The 22539-nt window shown below is 44.0% G+C and overlaps 1 protein-coding gene across 1 annotated transcript in view; it reads right to left on the bottom strand.

Moving 5' to 3' along the window:
* Positions 1–21437, bottom strand: part of MARF1 (meiosis regulator and mRNA stability factor 1) — a 42963-nt gene extending 21526 nt beyond the window's left edge. The window contains exons 1-14 of the mRNA XM_070954809.1: positions 21401–21437; positions 15727–15920; positions 13332–14015; positions 11899–12067; positions 10623–10849; positions 10047–10164; positions 9753–9925; positions 7724–8158; positions 6901–7067; positions 6659–6817; positions 4565–4754; positions 3188–3366; positions 1516–1596; positions 79–315 (exon numbers count right to left, since the gene is read on the bottom strand). Of these exons, the coding sequence (XP_070810910.1) occupies positions 79–315; positions 1516–1596; positions 3188–3366; positions 4565–4754; positions 6659–6817; positions 6901–7067; positions 7724–8158; positions 9753–9925; positions 10047–10164; positions 10623–10849; positions 11899–12067; positions 13332–14015; positions 15727–15870 (2963 nt within the window). The 5' untranslated portion in view covers positions 15871–15920; positions 21401–21437. The remainder of the gene's footprint in view (positions 1–78; positions 316–1515; positions 1597–3187; positions 3367–4564; positions 4755–6658; positions 6818–6900; positions 7068–7723; positions 8159–9752; positions 9926–10046; positions 10165–10622; positions 10850–11898; positions 12068–13331; positions 14016–15726; positions 15921–21400) is intronic.
* Between the last annotated feature and the right edge of the window lie 1102 nt (positions 21438–22539).

Below are 22539 nucleotides of genomic sequence, written 5' to 3' on the forward strand. Positions count from 1 at the left end.
CTACAATAACTAAAAGGACTCTGAAGTAGACTGATTGCAGAGAAAGTGGGAGGGGAGGTTGGGGAGAGGCAAATTCACCTGAAGTCTTTGTTCACGCAATGCCGTTTGCAGACAGGCTCATGATACTCCAGTTCTTCGAAGATGACGGGGCTGCAGTTCGCAGAAGAGCCGTCGTGAGACTGTGAAGATCCCAACGGGCTCTGCCTCGCTTGGCTGCTGGGCAAGAGGCAAACCAGACGACCATTGCCTTGATCGCGGATTGCTACGATGTCTGTTAACTTGTGCAAGTCTGACACATTCAGCTTGTGTCCGAACCTAGAAACAGAAACTGCTTAGTGAAATGGAAAAAAAAAAAAAAAAAGCAAAAGAAGCCATTTGCAGCTATTACTGTTGTGGCCGTCTGCTGGCTGTCAGCGGCCAGCAGAACTGGCAGCAGAGTCAGACAGTGAGGAGGTTGGGGAGGAACGTGGGCCAGTCGTGGAGTCTGGGGAAGGCTCAGACGAGGGCTCTGAGTCAGAGGCAGAGAGGGGGCCAAGGCCATCTGGTAGTTCTTTGCTGCCTCTGGAGCGTGACATCAACGAGGCAGAAGAACAGTGGGAGCCTGTTCCCAGTGTGCGCATGCGCAGAGCTGCCAAAAGACGGGAACAATAAGAAAACAGGGTCGACTTGGGAGTAAGGCTTGGAGATGATCGGCCCCTCCCATAAGACATAAAAGAGGAGTGAACGGGATGTGAGCTTTTGCAGGAAGCAATTAATTCATCTGGTCAGTAAAAGCTTTGGGAAAGTCCTGTTTGACTCTGTGCTAAGTTTGGCCTTGCCCAGCAATTGGCAATTAATTCTCTGGCAGCATTCCAAGGGAGATAAGGTGGGTGTTTGTAAACACTCCCCTGAAAGACTGTTTGAGAAGCCTTTCAGACTGGGAATGACAATAATTCACAACCGTATGAATAAAAGAGGTTTGCTGGGACTAAGATTGTGCTGTATACTTTCTAAGGATGCCTAGGTCAGAACAATTACAGACATCCTGGAATACAGGTAGTCTTCGACTTACGACCACAATGGAGCCCAAACATTTGTTGTTAAGTGAGATATTTGTGAAGTGAGTTTCGCCTCCATTTTACAACTTTTCTTGCCATAAGTTAAGTGAATCGATGCAGTTGAAAAGTTAGTCACTCGATTCTTAAGTGAACCCGGCTTCCCCGTGGACTTTGGCTTGTCAGAAGGTCGCAAAAGGGAGTCATGTGACCCCTGGACACAAATAAATATGAGTCAGCTGCCAAACAACAGAATTTTGATCACATGACCGTGGGGATGCTGCAATGGTCATAAATGTGAAAAATGGTCGTAAGTCACTTTTTCCAGTGCCATTGTAGCTTTGAACGGGCACCAAACGAACTGTTGTAAATCGAGGACGACCTGCAGCAGGGATTAAATTCCGGATAAAAATGACTGCAAACAGCGAGTTTTGAGTTTCCTGGACTCAGGAGAACATTGGGTGCAAAGCTTCCCGCTTACTTTTTCTCGTAAATCTCAGTGAATTTGGAAATGGGGAGGCAGCAGGCTGGGGCGTCCTGAAGAATGGATATTGCTTCTGAACTGTAAAAAAAGAGAAGAGCACATAAGGGACAGAATTGGGCATCACTGCGTTCTTTCTTTCTTTGCATAACTGCGAGGCTGTTCTTGAAAGCAACTAGGCCAGGGGTCAGCAAACTGCGGCTCTGGAGCCGCATGTGGCTCTTTTACCCCTCTGCTGCGGCTCCCCGTCACTCAAAATGTTCTGGATGTCAATCAGACTTACATGATTTCTTAGGACCATTAGCTTTTTCTGCTTGTTACTAAACCTTCACTAAGCCTAAATCTTCTCCCTTTTAAGTGTAAATTTTAAATTTTTAATGTATTTTAAAATATGGGTATTTTAAATTATGGGTATTAATTCAGCCAAATTTATTTAATTCATTTTATTCGATTTTAAATGTTGTATATCTATGTGTTTTATTTCATGGCTGTGCACCGCCCTGAGTCCTTCGGGAGTAGGGCGGTATAGAAATTCAATAAAATAAATAAATAAAATAAATAAAATATGTGTCATAACTGCCAATCTGTGACACCCGCCGGCATACAATTTATTGAGCTTTTCAACCCCCGGTAGGCCAACCATGGATAAATCCGAGAAAAGTTTCAGAAGAAAACAGAACGTTTAATTCAACTACATATGCTAGTTTTGTGGCCGCTCAAGAAATAGTCAGGCACGGGAAGGGTATATTAAAATACTTAAAAGATTTGAATTAAGAGATATACGTATGGGGGTGGAGGAAATGGGTAGATTATGAGTAGAATAAATGTCAAATTAGGATTTATTATATAGTTTCATAGCCGAATGTTGTTTTGAAACGTATAGTATATGGGGGAACATAATAATAATGTTAGAAAGAAATGTTTAGTATATAAGGGGTGGTGTAAAAGGGTGGTAAAGTATTATATATTGTGATATTAATTTGGATTTCATCTTGTAGAAACCATGGGGGGAGGGGAGGGGGAGGGGGGGTTAGGGAGCGGAGGGGGGAAATTTGTATTTGAAAAACTTTTTCAATTAAAAAAAAAAAAGAAATAGTCAGGCACGGGAAGGGTTTTGTGGCTCCCGGTGTTTTCTTTTCTGTGGGAAACGGGTCCAAAAGGCTCTTTGAGTGTTTAAGGTTGCAGACCCCTGAACTAGGCCCATGATGGCGAATCTATGGCACGCGTGCCAGAGGTGGCACACAGAGCCCCCTCTGTGGGCACACGCGCCATCACCAGCTTCTGCGCATGCGCAGAAGCGTTTTGATGATGTCGGGGTTGGAGCCTCCCGCCGGTTTTACTACCAGTTCTATAGAATCGGTGCAAACTGGGGGAAACCCACCACTGATGTGCACGCAGGAAACCCAAAGACCAAGTGGCCGGCATGTGAAGACCAGCCGGCCGGCGCATGTGTGCGCCAGAAACCAGAAGACCAGCTGATCTTCGGGTTTCCGGGGCTGTGGTGTGTGCGCTCCGGTTTGGGCACTCGGTGCCGAAAAGCTTCGCCATTACTGAACTAGGCTGATAAGTAGTATAGATTCTACTTTTGAGGACCGCTGCTCTAATCCACAGAATGTTTTCAGTACGGAGACATAAAGTGCTACAGGACGAATCGTAGCTTCTGTCGTTTTACCTCATCAGTGCCAGACATTTGCTGGCAGCTCCAGTGGCTAAAGAGACCTGGATCCTCTTGTTACCGATTTTGTATCTGTGCAAGCTGTTGACAGCAGTGATGGCCTCTTGAAGGTTCTCCATCTGAACGACAGCCTTCAACTGATAGTCGGTGTGAGGACTAAGTTCTACATTCTTTACCTGATTAAAAAAAAAAAAAAAAAAAGCCAGCAAAAGTCATTATCAAAAGGTTGACTCAAGGTTGGACTCAGCCTTCCATCCTTCCGAGGTGGGTAAAATGAGGACCCAAAATTGTTGGGGGCCATAGGCTGCCTCTGCAAACCGCTTAGAGAGGGGTATAAAAGCACTGTGAAGCAGTATATAAGTCTAAGTAATATTTCCATTGCTATTGCTTTTCTTCCTTTCCTTTCCTTTCCTTTCCTTTCCTTTCCTTTCCTTCCTCCTTCCTTCCCTTCTCTTCCTCCTTCCTCCCTCCTCCTTCCCTTCCCTTCCCTTTCCTTTCCTTTCCTTTCCTTCCCTTCCTCCTTTCCTTTCCTTTCCTTTCCTTTCCTTTCCTTTCCTTTCCTTTCCTTTCCTTCTTTCCTTTCCTTTCCTTTCCTTTCCTTTCCTTTCCTTTCCTTTCCTTTCCTTTCCTTTCCTTTCCTTTCCTTTCCTTTCCTTCCCTTCCCTTCCCTTCCCTTCCCTTCCCTTCCCTTCCCTCAGGATGGTTAGAATGCAGTACTGCAGGCTAACTCATTACCAGCAGTTCGATCCTGACCGGCTCAAGGTTGACTCAGCCTTCCAAGGTGGGTAAAATGAGGACCCCCGTTTATTGGGGGCAATATTTTGACTCTGTAAACCACTTAGAGAGGACTGTAAAGCACTGTGAAGTGGGATATAAGTCTAAGTACTATTTCCGTTGCTATTGCTTTTCCTTCTTTCCTTTCTTCCCTCCTTCTCTCCCTCCCTTAACAGAAGTTACAATGCAGTACTGCAGGCTAACTCACTACCAGCAGTTCAATCCTGACAGGCTCAAGGTTGACTCAGCCTTCCATCCTTCTGAGGTTTCTAAAATGAGGACCCAGATTATTGGGGGCAAGAGGCTGACTCTGTAAACCGCTTAGAGAGGGCTGTAAAAGCACTGTGAAGCGGTATATAAGTCTAAGGGCTATTGCTAGTGCTAAAAGAAAGCAAAACTGGAGGCTAGTAAGATCTTCAAAATGGAATCACAGCAATTTGTACTGACATGGAGCTACTAAAACAGCCACGTATGGGTTTATGATTCTTAAAGCACTAAAGCAACTGAAACAATTTAAAAGGCATTTAGACAATTACAAACACCCACACCGTAAGTTAAGTAATAAAACAGCGGCCTTGATGACGGATGGGATTGTTTTACCTTGCCGTGCTTAGTGAAGGTATCCTGCAAAGTTTGTTGCAGCTCTTTTCGGGTAAGTCGGTAATCCAGATTGCTAATCTGAATGTCTGCTCCATTTGCAAATGGATCTGGGCAGTCTGCATGGCCGGAAGAATTTGTGACGTTCAAAGTGAGGGGAGAAGACCTGTTCGAAACGCTTGGAGACACGCTCCTGAAGCCGAGAGAAGGAAAGGAAGAGAATCTGGAATCATTCATTATATATTTCTTTCTTTCTTTCTTTCTTTCTTTCTTTCTTTCTTTCTTTCTTTCTTTCTTTCTTTCTTTCCCTTTCCTATCTATCTATCTATCTATCTATCTATCTATCTATCTATCTATCTATCTATCTACCTACCTACCTACCTACCTACCTACCTACCTACCTACCTACCTATCCATCCACCTCTTTTCCTTCCTTTTTCCTTTCCTATCTATCTATCTATCTATCTATCTATCTATCTATCTATCTACCTACCTACCTATCCATCCACCTCTTTTCCTTCCTTTTTCCTTTCCTTTCCTTTCCTTTCCTTTCCTTTCCTTTCCTTTCCTATCTATCTATCTATCTATCTATCTATCTATCTATCTATCTATCATCTATCTATCTATCTATCTATCTATCTATCTATCTATCTATCTATCATCTATCTACCTACCTACCTATCTATCCATCCACTTTTCTTTTCCTTCTCCTTTCCTATCTATCTATCTATCTATCTATCTATCTATCTATCTATCATCTATTTACCTACCTATCTATCATCTATCATCTATCATCTATCATCTATCATCTACGTCCTGTCCTGTCCTGTCCTGTCCTGTCCTGTCCTGTCCTGTCCTATCCTATCCTATCCTATCCTATCTACCCTATCTATCTATCATAGACTTAGAGAAAACCCCTTTTGTGGGTCATAGAAGGACAAGTAAAAGATTGTCTCAAGGATTTACAACCGTCACGAGCAACGACTGGAATGGCCAGTCTCAATTACAGTCATAACTTGAGGATTTCCTGTATATGAAAATACAGTATATCAATGACACTTCCTTCAAAATTCTTGTGTCAACATCTCTTAGGGGTTTTTTGGGGGGAAGGAGAACAACAATCAAACACCCCCCCCCCCCCCAGGTTATGAATTCCATGCAGAGCTCTAGGGCAGTGATTCTCAAGCCTTTCTTCACCACGGAGCTCCTTTAAATACCTTTTGTGGCCAAGGAAACTCCCAAGACTTAAGATTGAAATCATACCATTTCTTCAAGCATTCATGGAGACCCTGTGATGACCTTGTGCCCCCCTCTCCCCCCCCCCCGGGTTCTGGGGACTACAGGTTGAGAAGCACTATTCTACGGTTGCAATACTGGAAGCTCTAAGGCTGACGCAAAGTTTTATTCCACGATTTAACCATTTGATTGGTTTATATTATAACATACAAAAAATACAAAAGCAGGAAATCGTAGGAAAAATAAGGAAGGGAAAAGAAGGGGAAAAAAAAAAGAAAGAAACGGCATTGACTTTCAAAAGTGCCGTAGAATAAGGCGTATAACATCAAACCTCAACTTTTTAACTTTTACGTAGTTAGTTTAAACTAGCTGTTTCTATTGAATCGGTAACCCCCAAAATCGAAGTTTCATTTTCCCCCCCACTTCAAGCACAAAGTCCAGAAGCGGTTTCCAAGTAGAAATAAAAGTGTTTGCCTTTTTTTTGTTCTTTTGATCAAAGCAGTCAATTTAGCTATCTCTGCTAACTCCCATCAACATTAACATCAAACCTCAACTTTTTACTTTTACATAATAATTTAAACTAGCCATTTCTATCGAATCGGTAAAACCCAAAATCAAAGTTTCATTTTTTTCCCCCACCTCAAGCACAAAGTCCAGAAGCGGTTTCCAAGTAGAAATAAAAGTGTTTGCCTTTTTTTTGTTCCTTGATCAAAGCAGTCAATTTAGCCATCTCTGCTAACTCCCATCAACATTTTCTGGCAACACAGTTTTGTCCCAGCGCACACTGAATGAAAGCCATATGTGGCGTTTCCTCTCTAAAAACAATAGCAGCGCACAGCCTGATGATGCAATGACGCTTACCTTGATGACCAACAACTCTGAGAGATCAGAATGGGACTGTGCTGTCTGGAGGCTGTCAGCTGGCTGAAAGCTGAAGGGAAGCTGACTTGGAAGGCGTTATCCTTCTCCTTCTTGTCCACCGGGGAACTGTTCATGCTTCTGGCTGCCATCGTCTCTTTCCTGGGCGAAGAAGAAAGCCTTGGTGAAGGGGTCACACTGACAGAGCCTTCGACAAAAATCTGCCTTGTAGGTTCTCAACGTACTTGTTTTTATTATGAGCAGGTTCTCCCGCTCCTGCCTTCTTGGTGGCTTGAGTGGATACGGAACTTGCTGTGGTAGAAATGCTGTGCGATGAAGGAACTCCTTCTTTTAGCTGGTCCTGGCGGTGTTCAGAGCTTCTTCCCGTTTTGGATTCAAGGCGACACAGTTCCTTGGAAAAGAAAGAAAGAAAGAAAGAAAGAAAGAAAGAAAGAAAGAAAGAAAGGAAGAAAGAAAGAAAGAAAGAAAGAAAAGAAGGGCTACAGGTAAATCTCAATTTACAAGAGTTCATTTAGTCACTCTTCAAAGTTGCAACAACTCTGAAAAAAGTGACATATGATCATTTTTTGACACTTATGACCTTTGCAGCATCTCTATGATCATGCGATCAAAATTCGGACCCTTGGCAACTGGCATGTATTTATGACAGTTGCAGTGTCCCGGGGTTATGTCACCACCCGTTGCAACCTTCTGACAATCGAAGTCCATGGGAAAGCCAGATTCATTGAACAACCTTGTTAGTAACTTAAGAACTACAGCGATTCATTTAACGTCTGGGGCAAGAAAAGTCGCAAAATGGGGCAAAATTCACTTAACAACTGTCTCATTTAATCATGGAAATTTGGGACTCATTTGTGGTCATAAAAAGAACTGTCACCGGCCAGGGGATTCAAAAGGTACAAGGTGTCTCTAAGCAAATGTTTTGCTCATTTGTGTCCGAAGCACACCTTAAAAACAAACGAAAACCTTGCAAAAGTTGATCAGATCAAAAAGGAGGGAATGCTTTAATTTTTTTTCAAAAGAGGCATAAACCGGAAAGCACCCTACCTGTAAGCTTTTAACGGCGGTGTTTTTGGGAATGGACCCGTGTCCTTGAGGGCCTTTTGAGGCCACAGCCTTGGTGGTGGAAGACGGATCGTTGGACATTCTGTTCATGAGACACAGCTTCGCGTTTCGGTTGACTTTCTTGGGAGACTTGGCTTTCTCTGCCACGGAAGAGCCTGCGTTCTTGGTTTCTGCCAGCTCTCGGTTTTTGGGGGTGAAAGACACGGTGATCCTGTTGCCGAAGACGTCTTCGTTCTCCATCCGCTTCTGGGCTCGCTCGGCGCTGTCTTGACTGAGGAAACGGAGGATTGCGCTGCTGCCGGAGACAGTCAAGACTTTCCCGCCGCAATTGTCCGACAGACGCCGAAGCCTCAGGCAGACGCTTTTGCTATCTCGGTTGGTGGGCAGGTTGTAAACATATAACAGAGTATGACACGCCTGTTTCAGAGAATTATAATAATAATAATAATAATAATAATAATAATAATAATAATAATAATAATAATAATAATAATAATAATAAAGTGCTTGTGTGTGCTTCTCAAGAGGCCAGGGAAAAAGCAACATAGCTAAACGCTTTGACAATCTTATTTATATAAAAAAAGACTGTATGTATGTATGTTCCAGCATAACTCTGGAATGCCTCGAGCAATTTTAACCAAACATGGTACACAGATGACTATCTGGAAACAAATACTGTGGGGGTAAGACACTCCTGGTGTGTGTGTGTGTGTGTGTGTGTGTGTGTGTGTGTGTGTGTGTGTTCCACCATAACTGTGGAACGCCTGGGCCTTTAAGGACAGCAAATGTAGCGTCCTAGAGCAGCAATTGTTTGGGATGTCAGTTCCTTCACAGCTTCCTCTGGAAAGGCAGCTGTGACGTTCTCCCTCCAGTGGAGCAATGGGGAAGTGCCTGATGGATTTGGGGCAAAGTGCCAGGATCGTAGACAGGGCGGGAAAGAGGAGCGCATGGGAGGGGGAAGGGAGAGGGCAGGGATGATGGGCATGGGAGTAGGGGGAAGAAAGGCCCCTCTCAATGGCTCTCTGTCAGACAAAGGCTTCGACGTTTATAAATACCCGGGCAATGCCAGGTTACCAGCTAGTTTAAAATAAAAGAATCCTCAGGTCAGTAAACCCACAGAGACCAAAGACTCTTCGGGTTAAACCCAGAGAGGCCTGTTCCATAAAGGATCGCTTGAATTAATTAAAGCTATAGAAATGGAATAAATCAATTTAAAAAACCCCCAGATAACTCCAACCCTAGTGTCTACAGATAGAACTTCAACTTCTGTAATTCCCCAGCCAGGATGCTAATTGGAGAGCAATCTGGGAGTTTAAGTCCACAATCTTAGTTGCCAAGGTTGTGATACACTGCCCTGCGGACATAAAAGATTTAGGTTTTAGAGGATTCTGACAGTCAGAATGTGCTTCACATTAAGGGGAAAAAAGTGTTTTAAACTATATCTTAACCGTGGAAGAGCTGAGTCACTCTTTAACAATAAATTCCAACAGCCTGCAGGTAGTCCTCAACTTACAACCATTTGTTTAGTGAACTTTCGAAGTTACAATGACATTAAAAAGGTGACTTATGTTTTTTCCCCCATATGACTGGTGCAGCATTCTCTGGTCAAAATTGGGACAACTGGCACGTATTTATGATGGTCCCGGGATCAGGGGATCCCATTTTGTGACCTTCTGACAAGCAAAGTCAGTAGGGAAGCCAGATTCACTTAACAATCGTGTTACTAACCGAACAACTGAAGGATTGACTTAAACAATCTTGGCAAGGAAAGTCGTAAAAAGGGGCAAAACTCGCTTAACACTTGTTTTGCCTAGCAACAGAAAACTTGGGGCTTAATTGTGGTCATAAAGCAAGGACTACCTGTACTTGTTTACTTGCCTTTCCAACTATTTCCACATTAACAACAACAACCAATAGGTGAAGCAAGAGGGATCTGTGTGATGGATTTAACGAAAATGCCCGTTCCGCTCCTTGCGACGTTTCAAAGTCTCACCATTAATCAGTCACTTACTGTTTTCTTCAAGGGTAATCTTGGAGGCAAATCTGAAATAAATTCTTCAAATCGGATGAGCTCGTGGGCATGGTGCAAGAGTGCTTCGGAAGCTTGGTTTTTATGAACTAGGATGATGTGGAAACCATGGCGGTGCCTCAGGTCGCTGAGTTCCAGTGCAAAGTTGACATCGGCTGGAAAAGAGAGCGCCAAGAGAAAAGTCATTGACTTTGGGAGCAGTGCATTTTTCATAAGCAACTGTAGGGCAACTTCAGATTGCAAAACACCCCTGAACGAAGCGCCGTTGATACGTACTCGAGACAAGCACCACGGTGGCTGGTGCAGCATGGGTATCTGCAAATCTCCTAAGGCTTTGCCGGAGTTTGTCATCGGCAGCATTCTTGGCTGTGGCATTGATGTGTGCAACGGTTACCTAAAGGAGGGTAGGGAGAGGAAAATTACGTTTCAAGAAAAGCCTACCGTATTTTTCCGTGTATAAGACTCTACTTTCTCTTAAACATATTTACTTGAAAATGGAGGGGCATCTTATACACAGGAGGTCAAGAGGAGAAGGTGTGACCCAACCCCCGTCTCCCAGCTCTGCTCGACGAGCTTCTTCCTTATATACAGCTCTATCTTTCCTCTTTATTGAAGTTGTTTCCTGTATCACATTGCCACTCTAAGTTTCGTCTCTATTGTTCCTGTGATGCATTTCCTGTTCTTGCATTACTCACTCTCTAATAAGATGGCTTCTGCACAGTGATGGCTTGTAGTGCTTACTTACTCTACATGAAACGTGAGTATACATGGGGGCGTCTTATAGATGGAAAAATACGGTAAACACAGCAGGTCCAGGGTTGACGGATTCCCCTGAATCTTTTGAGTGCTCACCTGGCAATTGTTCAGCTCTTCAATAACTTCCTTGTTTTCCTTGCTAATGTCACACACGCAAATGAACTCGGCCTCTCGGTGGCCTTTAAAAAACTTTTCCCGGATGCGCTGGACCACCGTCACGGCGGAACGACCAGATGGCACCGAACAGTTCTCGATATCCCAGAAGACCCCAATGGGAGGCAGGTTTTCCAGTAACTGGTTTGAGATGGCAATTTCTGGAGAGCCTGTGTGGTTCGGGAGGAGAAAGATCCAACACCTTCGATAACCGCACTTCTCCGATTTAACTCGATTTCCCAACCTTGGCAACTTTTAAAGTGGACTTTCTTGTTTTTTCTTTGAAGACGTTTCGCTTCTCATCCAAGAAGCTTCTTCAGCTCTGACTGGATGATGGTGGGGAATGGAAGGATCCAGTCAGAGCTGAAGAAGCTTCTTGGATGAGAAGCGAAACGTCTTCAAAGAAAAAAAAACCAAGGAAGTCCAGTTGCCTCTTGGAATAAAATCACCTTTGGCACAACCATGACTTGGATGACTGAGAATCTCCATGGACATTTAACGTGGATGGGACTTCAAGTCCCAAAATTCCCCAAACTGGTTGAGAAATTCTGGGAATTGAAGTCCATCCATCTTAAAAGTTGCCCAGATTGAGAAACACTGGATTAACTGGAAAGTTAGCTATGGTAACTTAAAATAAATTAGAACTGCAGAAAAACCAACCCGCCTTGCATTGCTACCAACCTGCCTTCCATTGAGGACCTGTATACTGCAGAAGTCAAAAAGAGGGCTGTGAAAATATCTACAGACCCCTCGCATCCTGGACATAAATTGTTTCAACTTCTACTCTCAAAATGATGCTATAGAGCACTGCACACCAGAACAACTGGACACAAGGACAGTTTCTCCCCTGAATGCCATCCCTCTGCTTAACAACTAATTCCCACAACACTGTCAAATAATTTACTAAGACTGTATTACTATTCTTCTTCTCTTCCTTACAAGTATCTATCTCTTCCCACTTCTGGCTATAACCATGTTGCTTGTATCTTTCAATTTATGTTGTTTTTACTCGTTTCCTAGCATGATTTGATAGCTTATTAGTAACCTTGACTATCACTAAGTGTTGTAGCTTTTTATTCTTGATGAACGTAATTTATTCTCCTTATGTACACTGAGAGCATATACACCAAAGACAAATTCCTTGTGTGTCCAATCACACTTGGCCAATAAAGATTTCTATTTAAAAAAAAAAAAAAAGATTGAGTCAAAGGATATTTACCGTGTTTGGGGGTCAGCTGGCCAAAGCTACTGGCCAAAAGAAGGCTCTTCTCTTTCCTTGTTCCTTTGGTTCCACAGCCGTTACACACCGGGAGAGAGAGGGGCTGAGCGTTTGGAGGAGGAATATCCGGCCACATTTTAGCTGCTTCTACTAAATTTTCTTGGGATGACTGCGGAGGAAAAACACAGCATTGTCTTAGCACACAGCATACTGCACAGAAACCAACTCTACCAGCCGTTCTATTTACTACAGCTCCCACAGATGTGTTCTGCCCCAGCTACGGACCCCAAAGAACGCAGCATACACGAAGTCTGTACAAACCTTAGTTTACTAAATTAAATCAGTCTTTTTCAAACAAAGGCTGTTCATTAACTTTCTTAACAGCCTACAAGAATCCAAAGAATAAATAATCGTATTCTTACTAGGATTGGCAGAAAGCCCAGAAGCAATTTGCAGAGAACTAAGATCAAGACACAAAGGAGAGTGAACGAAGTTGTTCCCTGCAAATTGCCTCAGTCGTCGTCCTTCCTTAAATAGGCTAAGGGAGTGGCCAATTAGCCCCAAGCCTTGCTCTCGAGGAGACCTCCTCCTGAGGAGCCACTCCTGCCTTTTGGCAGCTCTGCGTGCCCTTGCATTGAGAAGAGGCTCCTCCTCTTCTTCCTCTTCACTTATGGGAGCTTCTGGAGGTACTGAAGGCCCTGGCTGAATCCCCGCCTCTGGCACCACATCTTCTCCAGCCTCCTCATTGTCCGACTCGAGTGCCAGCTGCACAGGCTGCTGGTGCAGCACCACACCAGCCTCCTCGCTGTCGGAATCAGCTACTAGCTGCACAGGCCACTGACGGGCCACAACAAGAGGTAATTCTTTTAAAGAAGCTTCCCCATTTGCCTACTGGTGAACGGCTATTTTTGGGACAGGTAAAGGAACTCCTTGACTTACAAACATCCTGTTTAGTGACCGAAGTCACAACGGGCACTGGAAAAAAAAAAGTGACCTACGGCAGTTTTTTCATACTTACGATCGTTGCCGCAGACCCATGGTCACGTGATCAAAATTCGGTGGTCATGTGGCCGGCATGACTAAACACCAAAGGCACACGGAACACTGTTCCCTTCCCACCAAAGGTGGTCCCTATTTTTCTCCTTGTATTTTTTACGTGCTTTCGAACTGCTAGGTTGGCAGAAGCTGGGACAAGTAACCGAAGCTCACCCCGTTACGCGGCGCTAGGGATTCAAACTGCCGACCTGTCGATCGACAAGCTCAGTGTCTTAGCCACTGAGCCACCGCGTCCCTTTCCTTGATGTTAGCGTAACTCTTGTCCCGCCGTGAGTTGTTCTGTGGCGAGTTGGTGAATTGTCACAGACCCCGCCCTCAGGCCAAAGCTCCCGAGGGCAGCCTTCCCGATATTGTAGGATTAAACAGGGAGTACAAACCTTGCTCAGACACTCCGTGCAGTGGTGAGAGCCCTTCAAGCAAAGGGGAGGTGGAACTTTTAGGTGCAGCGAGTTGGTGCAAACGCAAGACATTCGCTCCGGCTGGGCCAGGTGTTCCTCCGACATTCCCGCCGCCCCACTGAATTCAGAACAGGAAAAATAGCCCGGAGTTGTGCAGGGGGGAAACGGATGCAGTTTGTGCAGGTTACCGTGACAGGCTTGGAAGTGGAGTTTCCCGCAGCAGGAAAAGTGAGGGCACGAAGGGACAGGGTTTTCCCGGCACACGCCGGCCATGTTGCTTCTCACCGGGCCGTTCTTGAGCAAAGAAGAAGAAGACGACTGACAAGCCAAGTCTGACCCTATCTGCCAGGTGATCGTCCCAGTGCCGGGAGCGTTTAAGACCGTCCCGGGGTGAATCAAGCTGCCGCCGCCGCCGCCACCACTGCCACCACCGATGTTGCTGACGCCGCCACCACCAAAGTGCAACTGAGGGACCCGAGGGGAGGAATCAGAGCCATGAGAACAGCAGCTTACTTTAGGGTTGGGCGGGAGTTGGATTTGCTTTGGCTGGAGAGAGTGGACGTCGGGGAGGGGCACGGCTGCAAAGGGCTGCAGAGGAGGGTGGTGAGCTGGGGGGGCTTCCTTCAACTCTACAGGAGCTTTCTTGCTCTCCATGGACTTGTTCTGAGGAGAGAGAGAGAGGGAGAGAAGAGGGAGAGAGGAGAGGGAAAGAGAGGAAGAGGGAGAGAGGGAGGGAGAGAGAGTAAGAGGGAGAGAGAAGAGGGAGAGAGGGGAAGAGAGAGAGAGAAGAGCGAGGGGGAGAGAGGAATAGGGAGAGGGAGGGAGAGAGAGGAAGAGGGAGAAGGAGGGAGGGAGAGGGAGGAAGAGGAAGAAGAGGGAGGGAGGGAGAGGGAGAGAGAGAGAGAGAGAAGGGAACAGAGAGAGAGAGAGGGAGAGAGGGGAGGGAGGGAGAGAGAGAGATGAGGGAGGGAGAGGGAGAGGGGGAGAGATTGAGAGATTGAGAGAGAGAAATGGAGGCCAGATTAGATCCTTGAAGATTTGCAAACAGGATTTCAGATTAGTAAACTCCAAGCTCAGTAGAATTACAGGTAGTCCTTGATTTATGATCAACTGTTTAGCGACCGTTTGAAGTTACGCCACCCAAAAAAGTACTTATGACCGGGATTCATAGTCCTGTAGTCATGTGATCATATTTTGGGCACTTGACTATGGCTGTTTGCTGCATCCCAGTCACATGACCATGATTTATTGGAGGGTTTTTTGTTTTTGTTTTTTTGCAAGAAATCAATGTTTACTTCTAGTTTCCGTGAATTCGCTTTAACAACCATGGTGGTTTGTTTCACCACCACCACAAAAATATCATACCATCAAGGTTGATCAGGTCGATGACCTGCTTAATAACCAGCACGATTTATGACTGTAATTCCAGGCTCAATTAGTCATAAGTCAAGGTATTCCAAGTCTGAAGGGGCTCTGGGACCCTAAAGATGGAAGGAGCCAGTTGGGAACTTTGCTGTGGCCCACAAAAAGCTTATACTATAAAAACGATTCCTTTACATTTTGAAGCACCTTTGGATGTAATGCTTTTGCTGAAGCAGAATAGCAGGCAGAGCAAAGAGCGGTGCAACCAACATCTACAGTAGTGGCCAAAATTGTGGAAACCTTTTGGGAAAAGTGTATTTTCTAAAACTAGCTAATAACACCACTTTTATTTTGGGAGTCGCACCATCAAATTATATATCAATGGAAAGATAATTTAATCAAGAATGTAACGCAATAACTTTTAGGAAGGATTTGCTATTAGAATAGCAGTTAACAGTATAAAGAAGAAAAGTGAAACACGTAGAAAAATGAGATATACAAAAATGATCCCCATAGAAAAAACGAGATATACAAAAATGATCCTCATGTCAGTTAATACTTAGTTGGGTAACCTTTAGCATGAATTACGGCCTTACAAGGTCTTCCCAGGGAGTGAACCAAGTCTTTTAGTTCTGCAGCTGTTCTAATGTGAAACCAAGATGGAATGATGGCTTCTATTAACTGGGTTTTATTGCTGGGTCGCTTCTGACTAACAAGTTTCTTTAGTCGGCTCCATAGATTTTCAATTGGGTGAAGGTCTGGGCTATTCCCAGGCCATTCCAGCAGTGGAATAGGATTATCTTGAAACTCTAATTTATGGATTCATGCTGAAATAGGAACTTCCTGGTTTTGTGGGTTAATGCTGCAATGGCTTTAACTTCAAAACTGGGTCATAAGTAGCTTTTTGGAAGTCCGTTGTAACTCTGGTCCCTAAAGGACAAGTCGTAAATCAGGGACTACTTGCATATCAATTTAGCATTTTACTTAATACACATTAAGGTCCATACTCTACCGTTCTTGCAGCAAGGGGGAAATTCTGTTCAGGGGTTGAAAAGCAGTTAGAAAATTTCCAGAGCCAGGGCTTTGCATCGCTATCTTGCCGCTGAAGCCATCCGAGTGATCTAGGACAGACGTTCTGCGCTATATTTCCTTCCATTATATGTCCAAACAGAAGTCAGCATTCTCCTCTCTTTCCTTTCTTTCATTCTAACTGAGAGAAATGTGCATATTTTATTTCACAAGGTCAGATCACGTGCCATCAACCCAACCCACTTATTCAACATGCCTGACACAAGATTTATGTCACCTTCTTGAGCTACGGAGCGAGAAGGCAGAATATAATTGTAGACAAAAACAAATATTGATTTTCAAAAATCAGGCAGAACCTGCGACCTGCTGGATGTTACCGAATTACAAGTCCAAAGTCCTTTGCAATTTTTAGATTAATAGAGCTGGAAGGGACCTCATAGGTCATCTAGTCCAACCCCCCCCCCCCCAAGCAGTCCAGTCTCTTCTTGAAAGCCTCCAGTGATGAAGCTCCCACAACTTCTGAAGGCAACTTCTGTTCCACTGGTTGATTGCTCTCACTGTCAGAAAATTTCTCCTTATTTCCAGGTTGAATCTCTCCTTGATCAGTCAGTTTCCATCCGTTATTCCTTGTCTGGCTTTCGGGTGCCTTGGAGAATAGCCCCTCAAATTGGTCGACCTGAGCATGCTCATTGAAAATTGCAGTTCTGCGACTTTGGAGTGGCGCGGCTTCCTTACCCAATGGAGGATACAAGCTCAGTCACAATGTGGAGTTAACTCAAGGGTGAAAACCAGCAGGTTCTGACAGGTTCTGCAGAACCAGTAGCGGAAATTTTGAATAGTTTGGAGAACCGGCAAATACCACCTCTGGCTGGCCCCAGAGTGGGGTGGGAATGGAGATTTTGCAATATCCTTCCCCCAGGAGTGGGGAGGGAATGGAGATTTTGTAATATCTTTCCCCCTGGAGTGGGATGGAAATGGAGGTTTTGCAGTATCCTTCCCCCAGAAGTGGGGAGGGAATGGAGATTTTGCAGTATCCTTCCTCTGCCACGCCCACTAGACCGCACCATGCCCACAGAACCGGTAGTAAAAAAAAAAAAGATGGATTTCACCACTGAGTTAGCTCATTATGGCTGTGCTTTCATACTGCTTATTAAAAGTAGCTTGATTATAGCCACGTTGTTCTCCAGGAACTCATTGCTGATGCCCTGAAGTAGCAATTAAAACAATTCAAGTCAATTAGGTATTACCTTAATCCTTAAGACCTGTTGCAGAAATTTGTGTGTGTGTGTGTGTGTGTCACAAACATGCCAAAAAGACAGCCAGCTTCCATGACAGGTCTTAGGTGGAATAAAATTCCACTGTTGCTATTATACACTGCAAACAAAGCAATTGGTTCTGTTGCTTTTAGACACAGGAATCCTAGGGAATTTAAAGGTTATTGTTCTAAAGCAAGGGTCTGCAACCTTAAATACTCAAAGAGCCATTCGGAGCCGTTTCCCACAGAAAAGAAAACACCGGGAGCCACAAAACCTTGGGTGGGCGTGGGCAACTTGACGTCACTCACTTTCACCAGTCACATGACCCCCCCCAGCCACGCCTACCCAGCCGATCATTAGGGCAGAGAACCAGTTGTTAAAAAAGAACGGGAACTACTAAACCCTTTTGACATCTCTCCCTTCCTCCCTCCCTCTCCCTCTATATCTCTCTATGTCTCTCTCTCTCTCTCCCCTCTCTCTGTATCTCTCTGTCTCTGTCCCAGCCGCTTCTCCATCCCCCGTCACCCTTACCTTCTCAGGCTAGTCGAGGAGTGACAGGGAGGGGAGGGTGAGGGGCGGGGCCAGCCAGCAGTAGTATCACCCGTCAAGGAGCCATAACAGAGGGCCCAAAGAGCCGCATGCGGCTCCGGAGCCGCAGGTTGCAGACACCTGTTCTAAAGGCATAGATATATCCAGGAGTAGCACAACTGAATTTAGTACAGGTAGTCCTTGACTTACAACGGGGCATTTAGTGACCGTTCGAAGTTACAACGGCACTGAAAAGAAATGACTTAGGACTTTTCACACGTACGACCGTGGCAGCACCCTCGTGGCCACGTGATCAAAATTCAGACGCTTGGGAACAGACTCACATTTATGACGGTCGCAGTGTCCCGGGGTCATGTGATCCCCTTTTGCGACCTTCTGACAAGCAAAGTCAATGGGGAAGCCGGATTCACTTAACAACGGGGTTACTTCATTAACAACTGCTGTGATTCACTTAATAACTGCAACAAGAAAGGTGGCAAGATGGGGCAAAATTCACTTAAATGTCTCCCTTAGCAATGAACATTTTGGGATGAGTTGTGGCCATAAGTCAAGGACTCCCTGCATATGCAGGCTTATGCTGTAAGAAACTATTTGCAGTTTCTAAACATTGCTTGGGATAATGATATTTTACTCTTCTTGCCGTTCCTTCAAATCTTTTGTCAACCTCTGAATGAGTTTCCATCGGTTAACCCTTATTGTTTGAAAACAAACCTTGTTTAAGCCACTGATACAAGCTGGTTTGCGAGCACAAAGGGCTCTCTTTTTAAACCCTGAAAATTAGAAACAGTTAAAACGTTTCTTAAAAGACCTGGCCTTTCTTCTGCATTCATATACGATGATGCTCGCTGTGCGTAGTTAAAAGATATTTCTCAGGTTATCCAGGAAGCAATCATGCCATTTAATATTATCACGCTCCTTGTGGTTCAGGATTTAAGCACTACCCCTCGACTTTCAGACTGACGTAACAAAAGGATTTATTGTTTTTAAAATGTCAAAGCAATTTGAGAATTTTGGCACAGTTTACAAGAAAACCATAAAGGAATTTAACAAATTAAAAAAGGACAACATTACCAACTACTTTGATTGGTACTCCCTGTAGACCTGGAATCTTTTGAAGTTAAGAAAAGGAGAGCACAATACTTTACGTTCTTAGACAGTGCCAATTTATGGATTACACAAGACCATGAGAGTGATAAGAGTAACAAAGGAATCGCCAGGGCTTTGTAATTATCTCATAGATATTGAAATCTAATGTATCAAATGTGAAGAGTGGGTAGGAACCTATCTTATCTCCTTCTTCCCCTTGCAACTAGTCACAAATTACACAAAACCTTTGGACAGGAAACGGAGAGGAAACATATTCCTGATAATGCTTTCTACAGACAACGAACCATTATTACAGCATCCAACCTGATCTACCCCAGCTTAGAATTTGGAGCAACAACTATCCAGGGTGACTGGATGTACACGTCAACGTTATCAGGAGAACCATGAGTTGGGAAAGAGATCAAACACAATACATTTGGTGCACGTGTGCATGCAAGAGAAAAACAGGAGGGGGAGGGGGGTTATGATTCTTTGAACATGTTTGACTGATGGAACAAGAAGAAAATAGGCTTAAACAGGAGTAGCATATTAGGAATTTTGATGGATGCTGCCTTTTGCTGTTGCCAGTTTGCTTTCTAAAATTTTATTACAGCACTCTTAAATTTGCCTTCAGTATATTTTGGGGCAATTTTATAATGCTGGTGGTTTTTCATTTGCTGGCTGAAGTACCGTATTTTTCGGAGTATAAGACGCACCTACCTTTTTTTTGGTGAGGAAAAGAAGAAAAAGAAATCTCCCTCTGCCTCTGAGCAATTTTACCTCCTTGCAGTAAACAGCAAGCTTTACTTTCATTTTCGTTTTCAGCATAGCTTGATTAGCACAAGGAAAAAAAAAATCTGCTCCAGCAATTTATCTCCTTGCAGCAAGGAGCAGAGCCCTAACAACAACATCTTACATCTTAAGAAGGTACTTGGTTGATACCTAGGACGCTGGCAGCAATCCATATCAACCTTTAGCACCAGTCCATCGTATTTGTGATGCATTTTTGAATATTCAGTTGACTGAGTTTCATGTTTAATGAAGGTAATAATAATAATAATAATAATAATAATAATAATAATAATAATAGATAACAACAACATCTTACATCTTAAGAAGGTACTTAGTTGATACCTAGGACGCTGGCAGCAACCCATATCAACCGTTAGCACCAGTCCATGGTATTTGCGATGCATTTTTGAATATTCAGTTGACTGAGTTTCATGTTTAATGAAGATAATAATAACAACAACAACAACAACATCTAACAACAACAACATCATACATCTTAAGAAGGTTCTTGGTTGATACCTAGGACGCTGGCAGCAATCCATATCAACCTTTAGCACCAGTCCATCGTATTTGTGATGCATTTTTGAATATTCAGTTGACTGAGTTTCATGTTTAATGAAGGTAATAATAATAATAATAATAATAATAATAATAATAATAATAATAATAATAATAGATAACAACAACATCTTACATCTTAAGAAGGTACTTAGTTGATACCTAGGACGCTGGCAGCAACCCATATCAACCGTTAGCACCAGTCCATGGTATTTGCGATGCATTTTTGAATATTCAGTTGACTGAGTTTCATGTTTAATGAAGATAATAATAACAACAACAACAACAACATCTAACAACAACAACATCATACATCTTAAGAAGGTTCTTGGTTGATACCTAGGACTCTGGCAGCAACCCATATCAACCGTTAGCACCAGTCCATGGTATTTGTGATGCATTTTTGAATATTCAGTTGACTGAGTTTCATGTTTAATGAAGATAATAATAATAATAATAATAATAATAATAATAATAGATAACAACAACATCTTACATCTTAAGAAGGTACTTAGTTGATACCTAGGACGCTGGCAGCAACCCATATCAACCGTTATCACCAGTCCATGGTATTTGCGATGCATTTTTGAATATTCAGTTGACTGAGTTTCATGTTTAATGAAGATAATAATAATAATAATAATAATAATAATAATAATAATAAATAACAACAACATCTTACATCTTAAGAAGTTACTTAGTTGATACCTAGGCCGCTGGCAGCAATCCATATCAACCGTTAGCACCAGTCCATGGTATTTGTGATTCATTTTTGAATATTCAGTTGACTGAGTTTCATGTTTAATGATAATAATAATAATAATAACAACAACATCTTACATCTTAAGAAGGTAGTTGACTTGAGTTTCATTGTTTAATGAATAAGAGATAATAGTAATAATAGTAATAGTAGCAGTAGTAATAATAATAAATAGAATAAACCTGCAGTACTCTTCCTCCCCACCCCCAGGTTACCTTTAGGGCGGCAGAGACAGAAACGCTTCCAAGCCCCCGACAGTCACGCCCATATAGCAACCCTTGAGACCCGCCTAAGGAGCCAATATTGACCCAGCCCCGAGGCCTCCTTAAGCCACAGCCGGAGCTGCCAGCAAGGGAGCCTGGAGGGGAGGGCAGGGCGGAGGCGTCCCGGGACCAAAGGCCACCACCACCACCCCTTCCGTGGAGGAAGCCCCGCTGCCTTCCCTCCTCAAGCGGGCTCGTCTCCCCGGGTCGTGGCTCCAGCCGAGCCCAGGAGGGGAACTGGGCCTCTGCGACCCCACTGTAGGCTAGCCCCCCACCCTACTCCCATAGACCCCAGTAGGCCTCACCCTCACACCCCCACCCCACCCGGCCTGGCCGGCTGCTGCAACCCCGGGGCCCGTGCGGTGGTGAAGGCGCGCCCAGGGAGCCACTCACCGTCCCTCCGTCGCATCCCAGCGCCCTCCGCCGCCGCCTCTTCTTTGTTTTGCTCCCCCCTCCCCCCGCGCGCTTCCGCTTCCGCCTGCCCCCAAGTGGCACTTCCGGCCGCCTGAGGGCGGGGGGGGAAAAGAGCGCTGTCGTAAAAAAAAAAAAACGTCGCGAAAGCCGCCACACACACATATAAACACCCCCCCCCCACTGCCCGTCTAGCCGTTGCCCTCTCGTTGGTCCTGGGAGGTCGGGTCGCTTCTCTTCTTCTCCTCCTCTTGCTTTGGTTTAAAAGAGGCGAGGCTGCCTCTACCATGCATGGATGGTTTGGGACTCCAAGTCCCAGTGTTCCCAGCCAATATGGGTGGGTGGGTGGGTGGGGGAGGAGGGAGGGTAGAGGTGGGTTGGACAGTCCTGAAGGGCACCCTGGATGAGGTTCTAAGAAAATGATATGAAATGGCTGGCCATTACATTGCTTCCTCTAACTTTATTATTACTATTACTATTACTATTACTATTACTATTACTATTACTATTACTATTACTATTACTACTACTACTACTATTATTATTATTATTATTATTATTATTATTATTATTATTATTTATTGGTTAATCTTTAGTGAGATTCACAGCCTTTGAGGCTGGTTAATAGCTCAGCAGCTCGAGTCCTAACCAAGGACCGAGGAACTGTTAAGGTATCGTCGGAGGATGTAAGCTGTTCCGTGTAAGGTGGTTTTTTGTAGAGTCAAAATGTTCAAGTCCGGTAAATTTAGAATTTCTAAATAGCGGGGTAGCCCTTTGGGTATTGCTCCAAGGGCTCCAATTACAATCGGGACAACACACGATTTCTTTTTCCACAGTCGCTCAACTTCAATTTGCAAGTCCCGGTACTTTGTGATTTTTTCTTGCTGCTTATCTTTTTATTATTATTATTATTATTATTATTATTATTATTATTATTATTATTATTATTATTATTATTATTATCTGCGCACTGAAGACCCTGTTGTTCCGCCAGGCAGGGCTATCAACATAATAATTTTAAATTGGGGTATTTTAAATTTTTGGGGTTTTAAATCGGCCAAATCATTGTTGTGTCCTGTGTTTTTAAATTGGCTGTACACCACCCTGAGTCCTTCGGGAGA

Source organism: Pituophis catenifer, unplaced genomic scaffold (genome assembly GCF_029215685.1).
Source record: "Pituophis catenifer annectens isolate HBS135680 unplaced genomic scaffold, rPitCat1.0.hap2 SCAF_16, whole genome shotgun sequence".
Taxonomy (NCBI): Eukaryota; Metazoa; Chordata; class Lepidosauria; order Squamata; family Colubridae; genus Pituophis; species Pituophis catenifer.